This window comes from Apteryx rowi, unplaced genomic scaffold, assembly GCF_003343035.1.
Source record: "Apteryx rowi isolate R43461 unplaced genomic scaffold, aptRow1 scaffold_187, whole genome shotgun sequence".
Taxonomy (NCBI): domain Eukaryota; kingdom Metazoa; phylum Chordata; class Aves; order Apterygiformes; family Apterygidae; genus Apteryx; species Apteryx rowi.
Genome location: NW_020448163.1, coordinates 1,428,427 through 1,447,438, shown reverse-complemented (window position 1 = coordinate 1,447,438; position 19,012 = coordinate 1,428,427). Strand labels below are relative to the sequence as shown.

At 46.4% G+C, this 19,012-nt stretch overlaps 1 protein-coding gene across 1 annotated transcript in view; it reads right to left on the bottom strand.

The window, feature by feature from the left end:
• ADGRL3 (adhesion G protein-coupled receptor L3) overlaps positions 1-19,012 on the bottom strand; it is a 210,836-nt gene that overhangs the window by 44,639 nt on the left and 147,185 nt on the right. The window contains exons 12-16 of the mRNA XM_026061900.1: positions 15,012-15,195; positions 14,086-14,208; positions 12,441-12,649; positions 11,585-11,761; positions 478-687 (exon numbers count right to left, since the gene is read on the bottom strand). Coding sequence (XP_025917685.1) covers positions 478-687; positions 11,585-11,761; positions 12,441-12,649; positions 14,086-14,208; positions 15,012-15,195 — 903 coding nt within the window. The remainder of the gene's footprint in view (positions 1-477; positions 688-11,584; positions 11,762-12,440; positions 12,650-14,085; positions 14,209-15,011; positions 15,196-19,012) is intronic.

Genomic DNA, 19,012 nt, shown 5'->3' with positions numbered 1-19,012 from the left:
GTTCCAGTGCAAAGCAAAAGGCCTTTTCTTTTTCAGATCAGAACACCAACAAGCCTCCTAGAGTTAAGTAAATGCTCGCAGCATATTTTAGCTGTGAGTAGATAACACAGACCTGAAGCAGGTCTGTTTCGGTGAGAAGCAGAAGCAAAAATGCCATTTTCTACTTGCTCAGGTTGAGCCCTTTAACAAAACGAAGCAAGAAGTAAGTCAGCTTGCTTTCCAGAAACATTTGCCTCAACTGAGAAGAACGGACGGGGAATTTCATTTCCACTCGYTGAGAAAGGACTTGAACCAGAGCCCACCGAAGTCACCGCAGTGATTCCCTGCGACCCCGAACTGGGCTGCAATACAAGCCACTGTCTCACAATACGCAGGTTTTCGACCATGCAAGGAGTTATATGTGGAATTAAGGTTAAACCACCGATACCCACTGAGGCGAAAGCACGCAGGGAGAGCAGAAAGCRCTTTGCCTCTTACCGGCTGGTCAGTCCGGTTGATGCCGATGAGGAAGAGGAGCTCTGCCACGAAGAGGCTGATGCACAAGTTCTTGTGAATCGTGTTGCGGTCGCTCTGGAGCCCRCGGAAGAAGCAGAAGGTGAAGATGCAGATCAGGAGGCAGACGAGCGACAGCAGGATGCCAACCCACGTGATGAAGTCCAGGAGCAGGTCATGGACTGCATCGCTGTGCTGAAGAGAGACCAAAAAGCCATCGGTCAGCATCTAACAGGCTGCGGGTGCCGTGAACAGACGCAGACCCCAAGAAATCCCAGAAATAATGACGTTGCTGAAAACACCGAGAAGGCATAGCTTGTCTTGTGTGCAGCTCCACCTCTCGCAAACATGGCAAAGGAGCGGACACACTCTATGGAGAACCATCAAACACCGCAACTCAAGCGTAAAAACGTTTGATACTAACAAAGTCATGGAGATTACAAGTCCAAGTTCATTACAACATTTACCAACAATAAAGAAGACACCCTTTAAAAGTTCACAGAGAACTAYGAGGTTGGCATTTTTGGACAGAAAAGAGATCACTTAAACATCTTTTCTTTTTTTTTTTCACTGGGGAAGGAAAAAGAAATCCTGATTTTTCTTTTTCAAACTTTGGAGCTATACTTTAAAACTGCTGGGAAGGCAGATTGAACACTTGCAAGACTACCAGAATAAAGACAGACCTTTTTAGGTGTATTTGCTTTTAAATTGTAGCAGAACACAAATTTTAAGCAGGTCTGGAAAGTGGGTGGTTCCAGTGAACTTGTATCACAGACTTTTCCAAAAACCATGAGGCCAGTGGCAAAGTTAGGCAATCCAGGGACAAAATCTTATGCGAGGCAGTATATGCATGCCTAAGCTGTGCTGATAAAACATCGCTGGGTTGCTTCTATGCTTGCGCTGCACTTACTTCCCCCCCAAAAGGATGGGGGTGCTGAGAATCCTGCACTGAGGGTATTCCACTGCCTTATTCCAACTGCGAAACTCCCCTCTAACTCCACAGCTTTCCACCAGATGCGGTGAAATTAGAGATATCATTACTTAGTAAAATGTAAATAAAGAAATGAGAAATATATGGCCAGTCACAAGACCGCTGCTCAAGGCTAAGTGGTTAGAGTCAATGAGCCGAGGGAAAGATTGCCTGGAAATCTCTAGGGCCTTTTCAAACAGCCCCGAGAGCCACGAAACCCAGCTTTGTGGTCCACCAAGCTGCGTTATAAGCGGTATTCACGTTCCCCTCCGTTGCTGGTATTTTGATGACTTAGGCATTATGCAGGCTGGCAAACACAATAGCGTCACACTTCAAAAAGCCAGGACAAGCTGGAAACATTTCCCCTCCCTGTGGGATAAAACTCTACGACAGACGGAGGGAAAAGGTGATTAATTTATCCATTTTCTTTGCCTGCCTGCCAATGATAAAGCCACATCAAATGTCAGGCATTTCCTGATATACGCTCTGCTATGTCAGCACCCATGAGAAACCRCTCAAACCTTTCAGCACTTTGGCTTTATCAGCATGAGTGATAGGCATCAAATGAAAACGAAAGACGGTGAGCGGCTCCCCCTCATCTCTTCCCTCTTGGCRGTTTTCTCTCCAGGGAGATTCCCAGGAGGAGGTGGAGAGGACGAGGGCTCCTTTCCCCAAATGCTCTTGCAGCTCTTCTTGAGTATTTGTGATAGGTAAGGAACTAAGGAGTGCAAGCACTACAAAGAGGCTAGAAATCATTACGTCCTTGCTATGGATCATGATAGAAATGCCTATTCTGTCCAGCTTCTCCAACAGCACCCAGAAAGCCAAGAAGATGAAGTGCACATGGCTTTCCTGGTGGCAGCACATTGCTTTATCTCAGTGTCATTCCAGCTCATCCATCCCTCTTAACTCAGTGTAAAAAAACRTTAATGCAAACCCCGATCCTTGCAAATCATTCTTTATTTCATCTGCGGCTGCTGGAGAGCAGCAGGATAACATCTCCCTGCACAACCCCCAGCTCACCTGATTAGACGGTACCACCAGGCAGAAGTGATGGGGAGCTTTGGGGCTCGGGGACCTAACGCAGGCAGATGCAAGCAAGGAACAACCAGGCGGACTTTGGAAGGGTGGATGATATGAGGCCAAGGGCACAAATTCATACATCCCAAGACAAAGTTGGCCCTGCACCGGGAAGTCTCTGAGGGCTTCTTCCTGCTTTGGTAATGGGGTATGGGAGCTAAATTCAACACGTGGGCTGTGCAAGGGCTACCCTCTACGTAGACTGAGAGGGAAGGGAGTGGCAGTCAAACCAGGTCAGCACCAGCTTTTCTGCAGCTTGCTAGGAGACTGGCTTAGCACTGGTTTTATTATGCTGGTTAGTGGGAGGTGTCTGAGAGGACAGCGGCAGAGTTTGCAGGACAGCGTGCCAGGAGAGCCTGCGTTTGGTCCATTGTGCTTTGCCGGAGTGTCTGCTAAGGTGTAGACTCCAGCATGCTCTTCCTCAATACAAGACAGGTGGCCCCTATGCGAGATGAACCTCACAGGTCTCAGCTTCCCTCCCTCTATCACAAATTCATCATCATGCTGACTTCAAGGCCCAGAAGAGGGGCTGACAACGCATGAACTCATGAACCTCTTGCCTGAGAGGCTCGGCTAGCCCTGCTAGCAAACAACGCAGACTTTGTTGTCATATTATTATCATCACTCTTACTACTGTTCTTCTTAATATTAATCGCAATGATAATACTGATTTTATGTACATAACACCCATCCCTGGAGTGCCRGAAAACAATCATAAAAACAACTTCTCCGTAATTACAACCTCTCCCTCATCCTCAGCAAACTTGCAAAAGAGCAAACAAGTAGGAATAATAACCATAAACAGGGAACAAGAGCAATTTAAAAAACATCTCGGGGAAAAAATATGAATTTGTAGCTTTCCTCTGAAAGTCCAGGAGAAGAAACGAGCCGGATTTCAAAGGCTGGGTGCGCTCTGTCCTTTTTGGGATATCCCACAACAGAATGAGCGCCTCCAAATTTCAAGTGCCGTGGCAGACCCCCCAGGCACTGAGGAGTAAGTATGTGCTGGAGTCCTTCCTATGGCAGGGTCTACTGTAAATTATGCCAAATGCCTCCAGAGCTATATAAATCAGCAAGTCCGACAAGAAGGAATCTGCCTCTTGCTGGGGACCCAAACCTGTAAAACACTGTGCTGCTACAAGGGGTGCRCTGGCCTCAGTAATATGGAAAAAAGAGGAATTGCAATAATCAGTCCTCAATACCATGAGATTATCCTTGCCATCAGCAGATCATCACGTGACAAATGAGGGAGCAATGTACCCGATTTGCACAGCTGGCAATTGGTTTTCCAGGGTTACATATGATAAATATGACATCCAGACCTTGTACCTGGGTCTCAATGTCTGAGCAACATACCCTTGACCCAAGGAGATATTTAAGAAGAACAAGTCTTCTCCTTACCCCGCCCTGTCCAGCACTGTTCAAGTGTTCCCTGACTTAGGAAAAAATAGCTTTGACATACCTGCTAATGATATCATTCCAGCTTCCCGCAAGTTCCAGGTCCCTAYAGCATGTAAAATACATCTGAAACCATCAGCATATCAATAACACTCAACTCATGCTTCTCCATAATCTCCCTAAAGGCCTGGACATCTGGAACAGTCCTTGGGAGATACCAGATAATAGGACAAGGAACAATTTCCTGACAGTATCAGGGGACTCCAGCTTTCCTGGCAGGATAATCACAGCCGAGGAGTGGATATCTCCCCTTCCATTAAGTATGGAACCATGACCTGTATCAGGAGATGATGAAAAGTCTGATATAACCACTTCTCATCTAATATATGCTGAAGGTCATTTATGGTCCTGACAACATAAGGTGGCTAAAGCCAAAACGACACGTACCCAGGGCTTCACTGGAATTAGCAGACCCTTGAACTGAAGCTACTATCATCTCATCTTCCACAGACCAGGGAGTTTGACCTGCAACCTTAAAGAAACCATTTCTCAGAGAGCAGGTAATACACATCGCCTTTCCCAAATGAACCATGGCAGTCAAGACTGGTGTAAGAACGTCAGGATTGGGCAAGCCACTGAGTTTTGCTACTACTAAATCTATACTAGCTTTGTAGGGAAGTTTCCGTGCAGGTTATTTTCAGGTCAGAAACAACTTATTAAGTAAACTGTGCAAAACACCACTGATGGTTTCGCTCCTTTGGATCCCAAAACTGCAGGACAGACTTAGAAGAAAGCAACGAAAGCAGGACTAACATTTTAAAAATTGAAATAAATAATACAATCAACTTCAGTGAAAGTGTTTCTACATTAAGTTTTACACTTGGGATTTGGGCATGAGCCTGACTCCCAAGCGCACTGAAAGAAGACTTCCTTGACCTTGCCCGGCTTTGGAATAAATCCCTGTCTTTGCTTCGGCGAGGCCAAGACAGGTTAGCAGAGCGCGCTGATGGAAACCTGTGCGGTGTGAGTTACAGGAGCTCTGGTAGCAACCACAACGGGGTGAGCAGGCAGCCGAGATATTATCTGGGCTGCAAAACGTACTGGAAATCAATGAGCAGCTCTGGCAGCGCCTGCACACCAGAGCTGAGCTAATAAAAACAAATCCCAGGGAATGTCAGATTATGACAGAATGACTCTCCCCAAGATGAACAGCCATTTCCTCCCTTATTAAAAACATCAGTAGAAGAAAACAGCAGCCAAACAGAGCTGCCAGCAGCAAAGGACACATTCCTCTGGCTAATCTCTCCCTTTAGGAAAGGCAACAGTAATATGGTTGGGGGTGGAGGAATAACAAGCAGTAAATAAAAACACAGTGTCATCGACTCGCTCAAATATGACCGCTCGGTGCCCAGCGGGAGCTGGCAGTGTGCTGGCTTGGGCACGGACCCAAGTGGGACAGATTTAAACTCCTGCGCGTTGCTTGTGCTGCTCCTCGGACTTGCAGCCGTCCAGGGCAACGCGGACTCCCTCTGCCCTTTTTCCCATCCCTGATACCAGGAGGGGATTTCTGCTCTGGCCTGGCCGCACTTCTTCACGGCTAAGTGCAAGCCCACCTGAAGCCTGCTGGCAATGGTACTGCCTCCTGACTATGGCAATGTAAAATAAGGCTCAGATCCCACCAGGCAAGTTGGTTTAGCCGCTTTCCCTCTCCTTGCCTTGCTCCTAACAGCTGCCCACGTATTCTGCATAGGCCACACAGCCCATCCTCCTCCTCCTCTGCCTTCCACAGCCTGATGAGGGCCTCCCAGGAGAACCCTTTCCCACAAACTTCTCCCCAGCAAAAGCCTAGCCCCAAGGTCATGAGAACCCACCAAAAATGCAAAAGCCTACCCAGAAGTGCCAACCTCCCCGTGCCCACTGGGAGAGGCAGCCAGTACAAGCCACTGCCAGGATAAAGCGATACAGGGGAACGCGGGCACATCTAAACGAGTACAGACATCACCTTGCCACGTGTTACAAAAGCTGACCCACAGACTGGCACAGATAGAGTGCGTGGCAAAAGCCCAGGGTTTCCATCCTGCTCGCCGACACTGCGGCAACCTCCCTGCAGTGAGACGAGTCTCAGTCGCATGATGTGGGAAGGGAGGAGAAGAGATTCGGGCCAACAATCGCGTCTTCCTGGCCCTTCTGCGCTGGTGGCATTTAGGAAAGCGATGCGGCTCTGCTTGCTCATGAGGCATCGCTAACTCGAGAAATGAGCTACAGCAGCTGAGCCAGACTTGCAGTGTAGACATCCACACTGCCAAGGCTTTCAGCTAGTTCATCTGAATTCCCGGAAATATCTGGTCACAGCATCGTCCGCTTCTGTCATCACGCCAATGGCCTGAGCCAACTCAGCTCCTGGAGACAGCAAGGACATAGCTCCACCACGCCACAGTCACTGCCTCCACTTCACAGATCTTGTGGTCACAGCTACATCATTTACAGTGACGTACAACCACAAGCCACACTGCCTCTCGTCCACTTGTTCTTTCCCTTTCTCACCCCATTCATCTCTTTTAAGAATGAGACCGCTACTGGATGTCCAAAGAGCAACCCAAGTGGTTAAGACGCACAGCGAGTCTAAAAAATTCTCTCTAAATATGATCAAGGCACAGCAGTCTCCCAACTTAACGACTTTGTTTAGCAGAGGGTAGGATGAACTAGACCATGCGCCTAAAGACCAAAGAGATGCCAAGTTAGAGGTGAATTCTGTGTTGCGGCGAATCCAAAATCTAATCAAAGGGGAACTCAGCCTGAACCCTGCTTTCAGTGAAAGAGGAATGTGATAGAAATAAATAGGGTCAGGCTTAGTGCTCGCAAACAGGAGCTACTTGAATTGCATATTTTAGGACAGAGCATCAAGAAACCCTGTGGGGTGACGCTTTCCTCGCTCTGCAGCACGGTTCCTTGCTGGGGAACTATGCACGGCTCTCAGAGCCAAGAGCCAGGAAGGATGATGATGAATAAATAAATATCCACCGGTTTGGGGGTAAAGGAAGCAATGGCATCTGCTTTAATTTCTGGCACCTGTAAAAATATAGTGCTAAGCAAATTCAACAAGCAGCAACTTCCAGGTTTTGGAGTAGGTCTTTTTGAAACCATTTCTTCAGGCTGGACATCTGAAAGGTGCTACCTGAGCAAATCTGGGCCAATACTTTGGGGAAGGTGCAGATCACTGGTGAGAAGTCCAGCAGGGTGGAACTAGAAATGCTAAGACAAAACTCTGGATGAATTCCAACCAATATGTGTCAAATTGAGGGCCAGGGACTCAAGGAACTCTCCAGAGTGATTTACTGCCCATCTGGACCAAAAACGCAGAGATATACTACCAGACGCAGCTCTGCATTGACCCTGCAGGCATAGATTACTTGACCTAATAGGTTTTCCATAGGTAATTTCTGTGATTCATGATGGGTTAGTCAGAGAGCAGGCTGGATTTTCCAAACAACAAGGTTTGGGGAGTTCTCCAAGAGAAGGTAGATAAATGATAGCAATATTTTGTAGGTAACACATACAAACCAGCAGAGGCATGTAATGTATTACTAAATGTGTCTTTTACATCTCCGTATTCTTGGAGTCCATAGAAGTCCCAGATTTCCATTCCTAACACAAAGTCAAATAGTTTTGTATTTTGAATTTTAAAATCCCATCGAAGACATGCAGATTTAATAACTTTTCTGCTCAATTAAAGCTGTTCCTATTTAACAATATATTGGAATAAGTTACCTTTTGCAATGTGCAATATATCTTTTTTTTTGAGAATTAACTCTTCCGGTGGTACAAAATGATTTGTTTTGTAAAATTTATCGTATAGCAGTTTCAGTAATTTAATCCTGCAGTTAGCATGTTTTTGCAGTCCTGCACCCACTTCTGCTTTCATTTACTGCTGTTCAGTCCCACAAGTGCGAATATATGGGTAAACCAGCACTGCAATAAGTTTAGCTTGCGCTTCATATCTGAAATGGCTGTATTGCTTTAGGCAACGGACCACTACATTCCATTTAGACTTCATATATTTTTATTCCTTTCTCTCCTCAGCTCGCCTTACGCTCCCATTCCCCAAATAATTAGCATGATGTAATGTGTGTGTGGTATAGAATAACATCTGAAAGCTTCAGATTAATTGCTACACTTAAAACACCTCTATTTTTTTTTTCTTCCTATCCTTTTTTAAAGAAGAGTAAGCTCTGGCACTCACTACACACTGATAACCAACATTTATCTACGCTAAGGTACCTTTGCTTATGCTGTTTCGGGTGGGCTTTTTAAATTGCATTTTCCCACCAGTACTGAACTTCTTTTCTGACTGCGTATTTTTCCCACGGTACATTTAAGATGCATCTGTTATAATTATTATGATGCAAAGTGCAAGCCTCTATGAAAAACAGCTTGTAAATTTTGAAGGATAATTCTGCAGCAATTACGCAGGTAGAATGGCTTATTTAACTGTGGGCTTTGTCCCACGGCATGGGAACCACTACGTTTTTATGGCATTTAAGGGTCATAAGGAATATCTAACCGATATGTGCATTTAACAACATATCTATGCGACTGTAATAATTTTCCTATAGCACAGGCCAAATGTATTTCTCCTGTAATGAAATCAGTGATTTACTTCCAAGCATTCAAACATCTCCACTCCAAAGGGAGGTCCCAGTTTTCCCAACTGTCTGAAAGGACAGGGGACGTTGTGCCTCCATAAGGTCAACCGCTAGATAAGCCTTGATGCCAAACGCTGCCTTCCTAGCTGCCAGAAATATTACAGATCTGAGGAGGAATCCAAGTCCTGGGGTACATTAGGACTGCCTAAAGATACTCTTCCCAGTCCTGGAGAAGACTTAGTGCGGGATTTTTCTAGGCATTACAGCTTTCAGCCCATGCCCAAGCTTTCTACAACAAGGCAGCTCCCAGGAGAGCCTAGAACCTCCTCTTACTGCAAGGAACTATACAGATAAAGATATATATATATGCATACTGATAAAGTAAGCAGGGAGGCCTTTGGTTTGAGCGCACACAACCGCTCTGGGCCCAACAAACTTTAACAGGCACCAAGCATCTTCAGAAATAACACTTCTTGCTCTTAATCGGGTACTGTCCGATTAAGATTGCAATTGATCCTACCAACTTCTCCTCCTGAAACGCACCGATAAATCCCTGCCATGCTGGTCAGCCAATGTCATCTTCAGACAAAGACGTATAACCGTTTCGCACCAGACAGCCAGACGGCCATCAGTCACCGGCTGACCGGCACTACTTTCCCGCTCTGCTTTGCCACATACGCTCTGCTCATAATTAAATCCCGGCTGTAACTCACAGCGCCTCCACTGAGGTCTCCTCCGGAGAACTCGCTCTTTTGCCACGCTGCCAGGGAGAGAGCTCGTTCATGACCAGAAGTGACGCTTGTCACACCGGTGCTGGCTTTTGATTAAGGAGCAGGACTCAGCTGCCCACTCCCCATGATGTGCAGCGTTTTCGCTCATTAGTTAGGGTATTGTGGATACTCATTACGGCAAAGGATGGTCTCCAAAAATCCAACAAAAATCCAGCAAAACTACAAGCCTCAATTACAGCAGAAAGTTGTTTTTGTTGCAAAACTTCCAGAATATTATTAATTATTGTGTGTATGGAAGTCACTTCTGGGAACCCCCGTCACTGACCAGGACACTACCGGCAGACCGGAGGGAGGTGGTCCCACCAGGAGAAGCGAGGTGGTGAGCAGCTGGAGGAAAGCTCGTGTTACAGACGTTTGCAGCGGTTACGCACCGGCAGATAGCACACTGGCTCGGCACTCGGGAAACTCCGCAATGCAGCTTTCTTTCCAACCTGCTGGTGGAGCACAGGCAAAGGAGGGGCTTCCTCTGCAAGCCGAGACAACAACAGTTGCCACCAGTCTAATGAGGCTTGGGTGAAGTGCCACGTGGACAAGGCTGACCTACTTGCAGCGTGGGAATAGGCTTGCTCGGCGGTAGCTCCTATCTGCATTACGCAGTACGGCTCGCCCTTGTTCACATCACTGGAGTGGAAAACTATCTGCATTTCCCAGGCGCAACCTCTGACTTCAGGGACTCGGGTGTAACTGTTAACTCCAGGCAGGTGATAACCAGCCAAACACACATTTCTTTTGAAAATTCAAGCGGTTCTAAGAAACTGGCAAAAATGGACTCAGGCTGCAGAAAGCCATTAACCTGTAAACATGTGCTCTGAATAGGCCATTTCTTCAGACAACTCCCAGGATAATGCCACAGCCATTTGATGGCATGTCTCCTGGACTGGTAGTAACTCCTGCAGAATATAATGGATGCTTTATCCTGCAGCAGCCCGTCTGTCCTGCCCCTCTCAGCTGGACCCAGCTGTTGTGGCAAATGAGCTGCCAGGCTCTCATTTCTCTTTTGCACAGCTTTGGTCATGCATGACGGTGCTTTGATATATATTTTATTGTGGCTCTCCACATTCCTCTTCCGATTATTAAGTGAAACAAAAATATACAAAGGAGTGACACTGGAAAACTATTTTAAATAGCTCTTTTGAAACCATTTTGTGGTTATGCAGTCATGGAAGTGGATATGAGATGTTCTGCCTGCCTGGAAGGTGCTAGATAAGTATCAAGTCCAGGGCCGTGCAGCCTGCTTTGGTGCCAGGAGCGCAAAATGGAGATACTGTAACACTGAAAATCCTGAGCCTGAGGTCCTTTGGGAATCTGGGCCTCATCCCCTTCTTTCTAGAACAGACGAGATTGTTCTCAACTAAAGACTGCCAAGACCATTCAAGAAATGGAGAATCACCTCAGCCTCCTCCCGTTCTTGAGTAAAACCTGAAACATGCACTGCAGTCCCCAAGCCATTACTACTGTGAGGAACATCTACTCTCGTGAGCAACTTCTGTAGCTCCCGGGGGACTATTCACATGACTACAGCAGCCAACAGTAGCACTCTACAGTGTAGTAGACTACAGAAGCCAACATTATACCACTGACCCACATGCAGGCAAGAGAACCGATCGTGTACCAGGCCTCAGGTGGATGTACGATCTAGAGAGGATGGCATGAGGAACTTCCCTTTTGTGTGTAGCCTACTGTCACGTAGTGAGAGATGGAAAACGCATCTTTTCTCCCAGCTGGTGGCTGGAGAAGACATCTCTCTACATGGATGTACCTCACAAATAAGTAGGCAATGTATTTGCCACTGCTGGAGGCAGGGCACCCTACTTGCATGCCACAAGGCAGGTTCTGCCTGTCCTAGTGCCACCACCCAGGATGCCCACTACTGCCTGGTGCCACAGTGAAGACCACGAGGGCAAAGACACAGCCAGGAGACGTTCCGCACCAGAGAGCAAAGGATGCGTTACTAAGGGCCAATTCTGCTCATTCATCATCCTCTCCCCCAGCAGCTGCCCACGTGAGGAGCTCAGCACCGTCTTCGCATAGGTGTGATGATCTCCTGCTTCACCAGGTAGCAGCAGGAAGATTTCGGCCAGACAGTTTCTCCTGTAAGAGCTGCTGTCACACAGCCATTTCACTGCTCAGTTCCCTTTTGCAGTAACAGCATTACATTGGCCACCTTTTCTGGCCAGCATGGTGGCAGCTTGTGAATCTGCGGAGCCTACCTTAACTTCCACGTGTGCCATGAGGACCGCAAAGTTGGTCAGGTGATTACAGGAGCATGTGGTGTGCGTCTTGTTAGTTGTCAGGAGGCGGCATCCTTGGGTGGACCAGTACCCTGTCATTGTACGCTTTGTGTAGCTCCAGAAGGAACAGTTGGGATTGAAATTTTCTTCTGACTGCTGCAGGGAAGAAATGAATAAATGCAATAAAAATGATAGGGTTTCAAAGATTTCTGAACGCACTCAGTTTTCTTCCAGAGGCACTCTGTAACTCTCACCCTTTAATTTTACATAAACAACCAGCAATGGTTTATATGTCAAGTATTACTTGTTGATACCAGAGAAAGTTAGATTGTTGCTGCTCTCCTTGCTAATGCAAACTTAGTTCTTTGTTCCTGATTAATTTCAGCCACTGAGTAAATTCAGCTCTTCAGAACCAGATTGCTTCATTTGCATTGCAGAGCAGAGAAATTAATTGCTTTAAGCAATCAACTTTTGCAATGACTGTGCTAACAGGAGGACTAACTGTCCTCTCTCACTGTAATTCCACTTTCCTCTAATGTGCCCTGCCACCATGATAAAATAATATTATGGTCCATTCTAATATATTGGTAGTTTTTAATTACAGAACGACATGTGTCAGCAACTGAGCGATGGACATCAGCTCAAAGGAGACCCTTTCCTTCCTTTTATTAATGCAACGCAAATAGACATTCTCCATAAATAACACAAAGTGCAAAGGAACACATGTATAATTCAAAAACTAATCAAGGGCTGCTGAGGGCTTCAGATCAGCACACTTTTGCTGCACTCCGCTTTAGAAATTGGGGGGAAAAAAAAGCTTTTCAGGCTCACTCACCTTGATGTGCTTGACAGTAAACACCACGGGATCAGCTAGGTAAACCTTATTGCTGAACTCTTTATTTATTGCTGCCGTAATGACCGGGGAGTTGACAATGACGGAGTGATTCGTCGACATAGCTTCCGTTCCCAACTTCATGCTGGCGTTCTCCGTGGAGAGATAGGTGCCCAGGTTGTTGTACAGCACAAAAGCCACCCTGATCTCACCTGGGAGAGCAGAGGGAGGTTAGAGACCCGGGTCAGCCCACTGGGGTTTGGTTTAGGTAAGGCATCTCTTCTCTGAGCAAACTCGAATGTTTTTCTGAGAAAACCTTTCCTTGATTTGCCAACCAGATAGCCTCTCTTTCCCCAGAAACCCACTATTTCTGCGTAAAACACACACTACCAGCCAACTGGTTCGTAAAAGAAACCACCCAGCTGGCCACTGCTTTGCACATTATTGCACGGGCAATAAAAATAGAACGCGATTAGTTTGCCTTTATATTTATTAGTTTGTTTGTGTGTTTTGCGAGGAATCTCCTTGGGCTCTGAGGATCCTTGAGAAGGAAAGATTGTTCACAAATAGCGCGCAGAGCCCTGCTTTACGCAGGGGGTTGGACCAGATGATCTCCAAAGGTCCCTCCCAAATCCTTGTGTGATTCTGTGATTCCAGCACTATTTGGTGACCTCCAGGTGGGTGCTAAGCTGGTGTAAGTAGATGTGGCTCTCCTGAGCCTCCAAAACTCTGTGGCTCTCCAAAACTCTGTTGATATCATGCTTAGAAGTACAGACTTCCCCTTCCTCACCTCCAACCCAATTTCCCTTTCCCTACAAATCTCCAAAACCCACTAACAGAGTGAAATGTCGGCCCCAATGGAGTTTTGTTACTCATCTCGGTGAACCTAGGTTTTTACACAATCTCTGAAAGAAATACAGTAAAGTACGCGAGTGAAGTACACACCTTAGAGGAACCCATAAATAAGAGCACGGCAGGCCTATTAGTACAAAGTCTGGCAGTTTGAAGTTGGTCTTTAGTGGAGCTACAGAGATAAACAAATATCTCTGCTCCAATTACCAATCTGGAAATAAATGACTTGGCAGCTTAAAGACCGTTCACATATAATGTCATCTTTAATTTATACTTTATCGTAAGCTTCAGAGAGAAAGACACTGAAGACTGCGATTCCTAACGGCTAATCAACCTTTGCTGCCAGGTTGGCTCATTATTAATATTTGCTACTGTTGTTTCTCCCCTCTCTCTTTTCAGATATTTGTATAGTGCCCCACTGTGAAACAGTTTATTCACACAAGCCTCTTATCCCATGTGAGGCTTCCTACTGCAGACGACAGCACTTAAAAGCACTTCTCCGGACTCAGCACTGCGTCCTAGCGGCCACATCATTTAAGGACCTGAACGCACTTTTACCCACACTTCATACTTTTGGAGACTCAGTCACTTGGCAACATCACAAATTCCCTGTCAGCCAACTTATCCTACAGTCGAGGGCATGGGCGACTGACGTTAACATTAAAATATTAACGTATCGAGTAATACAGTATTTGCAACTGGTTAAACAAAGCACAGCATTTGCAAACTGTTCAGAAACAGCACCGAAAGTGTGACCGATGCCGAAGGCCAGCGAGACCGGAGGGGCTGGACCTACCGTTCCGACCATTTTGCTTCAAGGTGTTTGCCGACAGCTGAATGGCGCTCCCATGGCCCAGGTTCTGTGGAAATTTCAGATCCTCCAGGTTCCCGTCCGTGCTTAGTCTGGCGACTTCCAGCTCTGTTTGCAAGAGAGACCGGCGTTAAGAAAAATCACTGCCGAAATAATTCTCGGCATAATACGTCAAAGGTACAAAATGGGTTTTCCAGAGTGTCTGAAAACAGAGGAATCGACTTAGAGCATTTCACACTAGACTCGGTTTGGACTCCTATTTCTGTTTAAATCTCTGCCCTGTAGAAGTTTAAAATTTAATTAAAAAAAGTAAATAAATTCTACTCTCCGTGGAAGACAAAAGACAAGCAGCTCTTGCAAACAAGAACCTCAGGATATTAAGGACAATGGCTAAAATGAAAATCCGAAAGTGCTAGTTCTTTGCCATTGGCGACTGGTGCTTTCTGTAAATGTTATCGGTGCTGGGGATCTGCATTCATAGACGTGGAAAGAAGAGTTGTTCTCATTTTACATACGCGCGGTGGGAGCGCTGGTGCTTTCCATCATGCTTGTTTTTTAATTAAAATCAACAATCAGCTAAATAAAGACACAAATTGGTATGAAATGAAACACAATTGTATTACAATAAAGAACAATCTCCCCGCGAAGCGGTGCTCTTGTTGCTCTAACACAAAGCGAGAAGCAATAAAGGAGGCGGAGGAGGTTAGGTGCTCGTCTTCCATGGGCTTTCGAGGGCAGAGAGCTGCCTTAGTCCTTCAGGCTCTTCTGGAAAGACTTATGCTAAGTCTTTCCGACAAAAGCCCAAGACATCTCACCAGTTGCTCTCTAATTAATCCAGGGGTCAAGATTGGAGGCAGGCTTCCCAGCCTTTGCTCCCCCTCTGGCTGCACACGCTGTTTATGGGCACTTACGGATGTTGTCGGTGTTCTCCCGGACGATGTCCGTCTTCAGCAGGTTATCGGCCAGCACAAAGGCGCTGTCCTCCACGGTGTCGAGCAGCTTGGTCGCCGCCCGCTGCTGCTCGCTGGCATTCAGGTCCCGCCACGCGTTCAGAGCCTGGGGCTGCAGGAGGTTATTCACCGTCTCCACCATGGCCTGCAAAGGAGAGGGACCGAGTAAGAAAGGGCTCTCGTGGGCCTGAGAGCACCACCAAGACCGCAGACACATACGCTCGACCCCCTCCTCCATGCACAGCAGTTTATGGGAACAGGGCAGCATCCCATCTCCCCACCCGTCGTGGCAGCTTGCAACGGAGCTAGTCATTCATCGCATTACATAGGAGGGGGGGAAACCTTGGGGTTTATATAAATGAGGCTGGGATCTGCAGCTCCGGGTTCACAGTAAGAAGGAATTGGGGGTTAGGGAAGGAGGAAGATGGGGAAGTCGCTAAGGCAACACTTGCAGGAAAACAGATTTCGAAACTCATCCGTGTCACAGGACACTGCTAATGTGCAGCGCCAAGGTTCAGCTGTCAGGCTGGGGCACCCAAGGAAGGTATCTAATATCTGCACGGGCCACCCTCTAGCGAACATTTCCCACCACATAACCTCTGGCAAGCTCTTACGAAGACGCAGAGAGTTTTGCTACTTATGTTCCTCGGCTCTTCCTTCATCCACAAAATCAGCAGGTGCCTTTAGAGCTTTAGATACGATACCACACTTCAAATCGCTTCCGTCAGGAAGGCAACAACTTCAATGCCTCCTGCAGGCCACCTCGTGCCCCAGGTTGCCACGGACAAAGAGCTCTCCCAGGGAGAACTTCCCATGGGTTAATCTGGATGCACATCAGGATCACATGAAACTGCGCCAGTCTCATGATTTCTAAATTTCATGACTTGAGCCTACCCGACCTGAAGTTTTTGCTCGACCCACAGTCCCTGCCTAGTTACTAACCATAACTGGTTCAACTATTTGAAGCTAACATTTTTTAATGAAACCAAGCATACTGGCTGGTAAAAATTGATTATGCAGAAGAGAAAAGGATACTTTGACAGTGCTTTCTTCTGCTGGTTAGTGTTTCCATAGCTGTAGTTAGTAGCCATCAAGCAGGTCTGCCTCACAAAGAAACACCTCTGCTGCCAGTTAACACTGGCTGCAGAAACCAGCTTTCCCTTTGGGATGAAGTTCCCGTTCTTAATAATTTTCTATGTGCTGAAAGTGCATAAAACCCTTCACCTCATTTCTGCACGGCAAAGACAGTCCCATGGGATGTCGACATTTTGCAAGACTAGAGGACACACCATGGCTCACTTCCATGGGAATACTTTGTATTTACTCCTGACAGTGCTCCTAAACCCAGCAGTAGAAGGTGACATATGAAAAGAAGACAAGGCATCATCTGTCTTCTAGCAGAGCCCTGCAAGAGGCGTGTTACATGACCCGCAGATTGGAGGGCATCCTGATTTGCAGTCACCAATCATGCTCATATACAAACGGGAGAATATAATCACATTAGAGTTTGCTATTGCTATATCCAGGTGACCTTCAAGAAGTTTTAGTTACAGTGAAGTCCAAGGAGAAGCAAAGACCTGCCAGTGCGGAAGAGCCAGGTGCTTTTAATTCCAGAAAGACATTTCACTGAGATGATATCATGTGCGTTAGCATCATCTGAGGAAGCACAGTACACTTTAACGTCATCTGTCCCTTACCACGGGTAGGGAACGGACATCCAAGAGGTTCTCTTTTCCTGGAGCAACACTGTACCGACACCAAGCCGGACCAGACACACACATGGGTGTATGGGCTAATAACAAATCTTGGCCATCGATCGCAGCTCCCTGCTCTTGTACGCAATCTGAGTGCAAATTCTCTTCACATGCCAAAGACTTTTTATCCCTGAAGTCCTCAAGGTTGGAAGGTTTTTCATACTACCTCTCTCCTATTGGAAGGTTGAGCCAGAATCAGGCTCCTTTTACAGTAAAAGCTCCTACTCTTCAACCTAAATTTATTCATGGCCAATTAACTCATTTGTTCCTGTGCCAAACCTCTCCTTTACCTTAAGCAGATCTTCCCCCTCTCTGGCAGCTACTCCCCTGATCCCTTGATTAATAGACAACATTTCTCCTGAGCCTCATGGCTTGGTTTCCCAGTGTATTGAGCAGCCAATACTTCAACCACTGCAGCAAACTGAAATGGTTGAAAATCTTGAGGGACTGTCCTTGAGTGCTACTGCCAGCACTAGGTTAACATAGCACTGACATCAATGGCAAAACTCCCATCAACTTCCACAGGACCAGCTTTGCCACGGATTGGGAGCCATTTTTTGGTGGTATCGGGCAGCAAATATCTTCTTGCTGTCAAGCCTTTACAACCCAGAGCTGGAATCCCTTTCTCCCTTGCTGTTAATTGGAAGTTATTAACCATAAATCAATTGCTTAACCTGATCATTAAACTGATTTTCCAAAATAGTTAAAAAAAAATCTTACTACACTTGGTACGTGCACCTAAAATAAACTGGCTACCTTTAATAGTGAAAAAGAAATATTAAAAATTCATAGCATTTAAATACGCTTCTTCAGTATTCTAAAACCTTCAAGGCCAGTCTCTGTAGCTCTTAATGCATTTCTGTAGTTTACTTTGGTAGCTTATCTTTTTATAGACTGGAAAGGAAGCGTTATTCTTTTCCAGTGATCAAAAAGCATGACTGTGTCACTATGCAGGTCCTACGCATACTGTTTTCTTAAAAAGATCTCATATTCATGGAAAGCAGAAAATGAGGATTTCTTTTCCTCTTTCAGTGTAGAACACAATGCAGAATACAATTTGCACTACTTTCATTTAGCTCAGCTACTAATGGGGTCTTTCAAATCTTTGCTATAACAACATGCTGAATACTTTTCTCAATACTTGAATGGTGGAAGGAGTCACTCTTTGCAGCAGATCTAGCTCCTGGCTTCAGATGGAAAGGTAACGCTTATTTGTCTGAACATGAAACAGATGCCGAACTATTTGTGTTATGGCGAAACATCTGCTGCAAAGATTTTTCCCCAGAAAAAATTATTTCATCTTACGTGTATTTGATTTTTTTTACAAAGTGCGTGTGCACATGTGTGCGTGCAACGCTGGAGAACACGAGTTAGGCGTTACGTGCCGTCGCCTGCCGTGCGTGTACTCCTGATCAAACAGGTGGTTAGCATCCTCTTGAAGTGGCTAACCTGAAACCAGCCACTTCGCGTCACTTTGGAATTGGGATCTGATGCAAATTCTGCAGAACGATTCCCAAGGACTTTGGGTCAGACGCTTAGCGTAGATGTGAGCAAAGCTGCTACGACTGTCTTCGCTGGCATTACATCAGAGACGAATTTAGCCCATTGCTTTTCCCAGAGGGTCACTCCCCTCACCTGCCTCGGTGCATTAATCAAGCGTTCCCTGCATTATATTTCTGAGTGCAGCACTTCATTACAGCTGAGTGCTGCGGGCTGAAGCCAAGGAGATGAGGTGCTAATGAAATGTTTGCATTTTGGACAGGAGCTGAGGTAGGTGTTTAAATGAAACAAAACAGCTGTTAAAGCAACAGCGTCTCTGGAGCGAGAGAGCCCAACTGGGGAAAGTTGGGCAGGAGAGCTCGAATTGTGGGAAGGCAGGCACGCAGGACAAGGACCAGCCTCTGCCTTTGCATTTAAGCTGAGCCGTCACGGTTTAGGTGGGTTTGGCACCTGCTCCAATTTCTTTGCGGTCTGATGAAGTAAACCTTAAGGAAGATCCCTGTCCCAAGCACGGAGAGGCTCTCGCCTCTGTCTCACAGCACAGGTTTTCTTCCCTTCCCTTGCCTGATCCATCTTCCAAACAATTTCCAAGGGAGCCAAAGGGCTCCTGCGAGTCTCATTCAAAGTGAAAACATGTGGGGCTTCAGTCATCTCTTTCCATCCAGTCAGCTGCTCCAATATACCTCAACCTCACCCACAGCACGGCAC